The sequence below is a fragment of the Lygodium microphyllum genome, chromosome 10 (assembly GCF_053477565.2).
Source record: "Lygodium microphyllum isolate KBCC chromosome 10, Lygodium_microphyllum_v1.1.10, whole genome shotgun sequence".
Taxonomy (NCBI): domain Eukaryota; kingdom Viridiplantae; phylum Streptophyta; class Polypodiopsida; order Schizaeales; family Lygodiaceae; genus Lygodium; species Lygodium microphyllum.
This window is the reverse complement of record NC_141144.1, coordinates 61,149,128-61,155,127: the sequence shown is the minus strand read 5'-3', so window position 1 is coordinate 61,155,127 and position 6,000 is coordinate 61,149,128. Positions and strand designations below refer to the sequence as shown.

Here is a 6,000-nt window from a genome sequence, read left to right as displayed (position 1 = left end):
TACCTCCAATTAGAAAATTATTTTTCTACAAATGGACATGGAAAAAGCCTTTACAAGGTTAATTGGAGTGACCTCAAGAAGGTTATGCTTTGGATGGACTTTTGTGAGAAGATACTAATATTCATTCTCCTTGGTCAAGGTGCTTGAGATTTTATCTCAACTAATGGTACGTATTGTTGGAATCTTTTCAGGTTTCAGACTTGATACGTGGCTTTCAGACAATGGCTATGGACTGCTAGTAGATGGCATTTTGGATAATCCAGTTTCTATCCCTTTCCGCATTATATATCAAATTCTTTAAAAAGGTAGAGGGTCAGGGAGTTAAAAAGCCCAATGCTCTACCAACTAAACCATACACCCAAGTATTATTATTACGTTGCTCTCTGAGCATTCAAGAATTGGATAATTTTCAGTACTCATTCTTTGACTGAAGTCCACGCATACTGATGGTCTAGCTTTCTTTTCAATCAACAGTGAACCAAATTAGCCATCTTGCTGTCGTGTATATTATGGTTCCCTTCATTGTTTCACATTGAGGCAACTGGTTACCGGTAATACTATATTCTTCAAAGAGATTTGATTACCATTCAAACTCATGAAGATGAATCATAAGACTGGCTCATCTGTGTTGTTGAAAGCTCAATTTGAGCCTCTTAGCTTTTACAACAGACTGGGCATGGAAATTTATCCCAGAAATATGATATATTGCTATCATACCATGGATTTCATTTTATTGCCTAAGTCTCGGACCTTAATATCCACTTGAATATTGAAATTTACATCAGTTATTGCTTCATGTGCATACAGCCGGGGATTGAGTCTTGATAACACCGACAATGATGCAACGCGTAACTCTGTATTGCAGAAAAGAAGTACATTACTAATAGCAAATGAACAGTAATCAAAATATCAGTCTTTTGATGAAGGAAAGCAACACTGAAGCCAATGTATTACCTGTACAATTTGCTTCCAAGTCAGTTGACTCACAGTTGTTACATGCTCGAGCAATTTGCATGTTAATAAATGATTGCTTGCTCAATCGTTTTGACTGTCCACTGCATCTTTGACATGCACAATCGTCTGAGGTGTATCATCCTTCATTTCAACACCTAGGCACCAAGTATCACCTCTAGTGCATACTGCCAAGGTGTTGCAGGTTATCAACCATCCAAACCCCCTCCGAGATCTCTCTTTCAAACAGCATCTACAGAGCTATGCACATGCACCACATCCTAAAGGAAGGCTTTTCATGGTTTTTCTTTATAACCACCTATTTAACATGCTTTTTTTGGTGGAAGCTTCCTTCTGTTTGCCCTTCTCCAGCTTTGGGTCAGTTTGTAGTGTCTTCAATGTCAATGAGTTCACAAGTTTATGTAAATGGGCATTATCAATAAAAATTTCAGTTAACATTTTTCTTATCAATTCAACACTTCCCTGGGAAGAGTTACCATCATTAATGCCATTTGAAAACTCTGTTCTTGATGTTTGATGAGTCAACCCAGTAACGTTCTCTTCAGCTGAAAGTAGCTGTGCCTGCATGGCAAACTTATGTTACTTATGATGAACGATACAGGCTGACAATGAAATTCATGTTGAAAGACAAATACAGGCAATATGTCAATATGAAGCTGTAAGCTTTATTGTGGCTCAAAAGAGGTGAAAACCACCTCTGGGCGTAGTTGAGACAGACAGGACTTGAGAACATACGCATGTGTTCCCAGCCAAAATGAAAGGAACTGGAAGTGCCCACACATTTGAACCTAGGATGTGAAGTCAAGTGTACCCTTCCAATTCAGATTCCAATCCAGATGCTTGTTTGTAAGCTTTCATGAGGAATGGTGCATTATATATCCAGAATCGTGCAGGTGGTTCAAAATTTTTGGCAGGACCAGCTTTGGAAAACAAACATAAATTGAGCCATGAGTGATAAACAAAAGAAGGATATAAGTCAATCAATGGGCTTCTCAAACCAAGCAGAAAACAAAGATGTGGAGTTGAAGAAAATTCACAACGTGCATTGACCAGAGGCCAGGAGTGAAATATAAATTCAGATAATGATGCATTTGCAACTGCAAACACATTGACTATTGCACAACTGATAAATAGCTGGCAAATCCTTCAGACACAGTGGATGCGCGTCAGCACCACATGCTTGATCTAGCAGTGTCAGGTGGTAGAATCACAAATTGCTCTGCCAGGGATCTTCAGTTTATGTTTGATAGTGAAATAATCTGCTATTTCACAACTACAGCCTGAAACGTCAAACATTTGTTCATACAGCCACCTAGAACCATTTATCTAGACTAATATCCCTAAGTATCACTTGCCCTTTTCATCTTCGTTTAAAACTGATAATACTTTAGTGGCTGTACCAAGACAACACAGCAACTCAGCACTTTACATATAGTTTGTAAAAAGTATTGCTGAAGTCAGTCCAAGAAGGCTGGCCCCATATGTTATTGCCCTACAGGATTTGTTGACATGCACTAAGCTAAGGGCATGCTCTTGTACATTGCAAAACTCTTCTCACCATAACATCGAAGGAGAAATATAGTGTGTTGAAGCTCTCTAAGCTACCCTCTGATAAGTACTTTAGAAGGTAACTCACAAGATTTGGATCCACAAGGAGCATCACCTCCTTCAGTACCAAACAGGTCACTCATGTCCTGGAGAACAGGCATTCTTAAAGCAATGTTATGCTTGCATGGTGGATCAGTTTGGCAGACAATGTGTGCTTGATCCTTGCAGAACCAGTCATGATGCCACACATATTGCCAGACTTTTTATTAAAGAAGTCAGCAAGCATGGCCTTCCCTGCAAGATTGTATCTGATCAAGATGCAAAATATGCTGCGTAACTTTGGAAGGCTTTCTTCTATGCTTTGGGCACCAAGCTGCCTAATTTATATGGACAAACAAAGGCCACAAACATGATTTCCTTTGTTGAAAACATTTATCATTGTGTTAACAAGAGTTTGCTAATTGGCAGAGGTACACTCCTGAGTCCTAGAAGGCCAAACTTGCTTACAGCTCACTAAAATGATGGAGTCCTATACTAACATATGTCTCTAGCATTTGTCGGGCTGCATTTGCAGGCTCAAGTCCATCATCAAAATCTAGATGGTTGATTGGTGGTCATCTATATTAATGAGGTCTACTTACAAGCTGTCATCTGTTGACCAGAACTTTTGGAGTCTCAGCCCATCTTTAAAAAGAACATTATACATGGGCCAGTGAAAAGTGTTTTCCTACACTTCACACTCATATTGGAATATAGCCTGCAAATCATATATTGCCTAGTACCACATGACCATATGTCCAAACACTTTCTAGTTGTCCAAAGGTATCTAGAATTGGAGCTAAACTACGATGCACAGCTGAAGTGTGGCTTGAAGGTTTTTGATTCATGTGGTATAGGCCAAATTGTTGGAGAGACGGGCCATTCTAGCAAGTTACCATTGTCTTCTTTGCACTTCTTTTCTCTTTTTTGTTTCTCCACGTCACTTTACTCTTCACTAGCTCCTGTGACAGTCTCCTCCCTCCTCAAGCCAGCCTACTGACTCCAAGCCTCTCAGAGAAGCTCCTTTACCAAAGCCTGACAGAAACGTTAAACTAGAGCCACTTACATGTAATATGTTCATCATTTATGGCTGAAAGTATCTAAATTCACAGTTACACCTATACACAGTCTGGTTCTCACCCTGGTTCCATATTATTACCCAAGTCAAAAGTGCTAAAGTGGATACAAGCTTTACTTGTGACAGTTCAAATTTTTCACAGAACAAAATAGCAGCTTCATTGAACCAACAAAGAAGGTTCAGAGTGACCATTCCTATAAACCTGTTGACCCAGCAGCTCATACTTACTTCAGCTATAAGAAGACCGATGCGATTGTCCGATGTCATTAACAGATCAGCAGCATCTATAACGGCTCCATTATTCTCACCGGATCGTGCATCTTCCTTGGCCAGAGAGTCAACAGTGCATTGCTGCAGTCTTTCACGAAGTTCAGCTACTTCTTCCAATATTTTAAGTATATTCTCTTTGTGCTTTTGCTCCTGCTTTACCTGTGCCTGGAAATCAAACATATTGTAAACAAGCAACTTACAGATACTCAAATTCTCTCTCTCTCTCTCTCTCTCTCTCTCTCAAAACAAGAGAAAAAGAACTTGTATCCTTGTTAATAATTTGCATAATCAATTACTTATTGAGCTTGTTTCCTTTGTAATTAATAGATATCAAGAAAAGTACATTAGATGAGTGGTTAAAGATTATGCAGAGGGTTAGAAGAAAGATAGTACACCACCCCACCTATATGACAAATTTGGAAATATGTGACCACATTCCAGCATATCGAGTTAGACTTGTACACAAAAAAGGATTAATACCTTGGAGTGTGGGCTAGATCCACCAAAGTAGACAGCTACAATCATCAAGGCAACATGATCATGAAAAGCTTATAAAATGTGCATGTGTAAACTAAAAGTTTAGAATGCACATATCTTTGCATAGAAAATTCATGCAAGGATTCTGCAATGGTCTTTGTAATACACACTGAATTTTTTTCTTTTCTTTTTTGGACCATGCAGAGAGGGGGTGTGTGCGCAATTTAGGAGCGGCCTAAATGTGCTAATTCTAAAAAATAGAGATGGTGTTCTAAAAATCGTAAGCCTATGTTCTGATAGCTCTTACTAAGTTTGGTTGTTTCTAATTCTTGACAATTCTCAATCAAAAAAAGAAAGCCATAAAGAAGAGACCAATGCAAGCTCTTACTAAGTTTGGTTGTTTCTAATTCTTGACAATTCTCAATCAAGAAAAGAAAGCCATAAAGAAGAGACCAATGCAAGGACACTTGTCATTCAAGCCTCCAAGTGCCCCACCACTTGTCCCACTTCATCACATGTATATCAGACGCTTGCCTTGTGCTACTCTACTTTTACCTCTTTGCACTAAGCCTACTTACCTTCTATAAAAAGAGCCCATTTCCTCTCATTGTACATCAGATTTCGTTGCTATAAACTCATATACGGCAGCTAAAGGTAGCCCCATGGTTGGTCATATCCTCCATATCTATTCATCATTGCATCTCTCAATTGGAGACCCTGTAAATTTACTACAACACCTCTCTTTGAAGCTCTTCTACCACTTGAGGATTAAGGTGTGAAAGTGCGCAATGGAAGTGGAACCAAAGAGAAGAGAAAGATCACACATGACACACAAAATAACAAAAGGAATATTGATATGAAAACAATGATACAGGGCTACATACAATCAGCCCCTGCACAATACAAAAGAATCTAAGGTTGCCGGACTAATGGCAAAAGATCTGAAAAAGATGAGTGAAAATGATGATGGTTGGAATGATGATGTGTAGGAGCCTTGGACTAGGGCAGCCTTAAATAGGCAATCAACAGAAAAATACGAGCTGCCCAAAAGGATATCCAACCAGCAAATATGACCGACTATTGGCTGCAAATGAGACATCACTACTGCCATGTGGCATAAGTGGCACATGGACCCACTCAAATTAGTGTGCAGAGTGAACAAGCTGATGGAAAAAATCAAGAACTAACTCTAATCTCCACCTTATGAGCTTAAAATGAAGAAGACTAACATATGAGAATCAACGACAAACTAAGATAGCTCCCAATGTCCTCATCTGACTCAAACTAAGGCTAGATCTAACTCAGGTACTAGAGCTCGGAAGAGATCCCTCTCATCAAATACCACCCCTCTCCAAACTAAGAGCTTGTTTGCCCAAGGGTCAACCAAACAATAGGGCTTTCCCTCATATGAGCAGGCTACACATATCAAAAGCTCTGAGAGCTTTGCCCACTTATCAGGTAGTGTGTGAAAGTACCCACAATGAAGATTTGCTAGGGTTTGCAAAGGAAACATTGAAAGTATAAAAACTTGATTAACACACATAACTCAAATAAAAACACAAATGAACAAGAGAAATTGATGAATGAATAAATGCTAAGTGAATGAATGATGAAAG

At 39.1% G+C, this 6,000-nt stretch overlaps 1 protein-coding gene across 2 annotated transcripts in view; it reads right to left on the bottom strand.

Annotated features, from left to right (window-relative positions):
• Window positions 1-440: 440 nt before the first annotated feature.
• The window catches only part of LOC148030066 (PX domain-containing protein EREL1-like), a 34,430-nt gene continuing 28,870 nt past the window's right edge, over window positions 441-6,000 (bottom strand). Inside the window, exons 9-12 of one of the 2 annotated variants that reach the window (XM_087686346.1) lie at window positions 3,866-4,072; window positions 1,271-1,533; window positions 955-1,139; window positions 441-854 (exon numbers count right to left, since the gene is read on the bottom strand). In XM_087686346.1, the coding sequence (XP_087542472.1) occupies window positions 1,130-1,139; window positions 1,271-1,533; window positions 3,866-4,072 (480 nt within the window). In that variant the 3' untranslated portion in view covers window positions 441-854; window positions 955-1,129. Of the gene's footprint in view, window positions 855-954; window positions 1,534-3,865; window positions 4,073-6,000 lie in introns of both variants that reach the window. The other variant, XM_087686345.1, reaches the window with a different exon arrangement.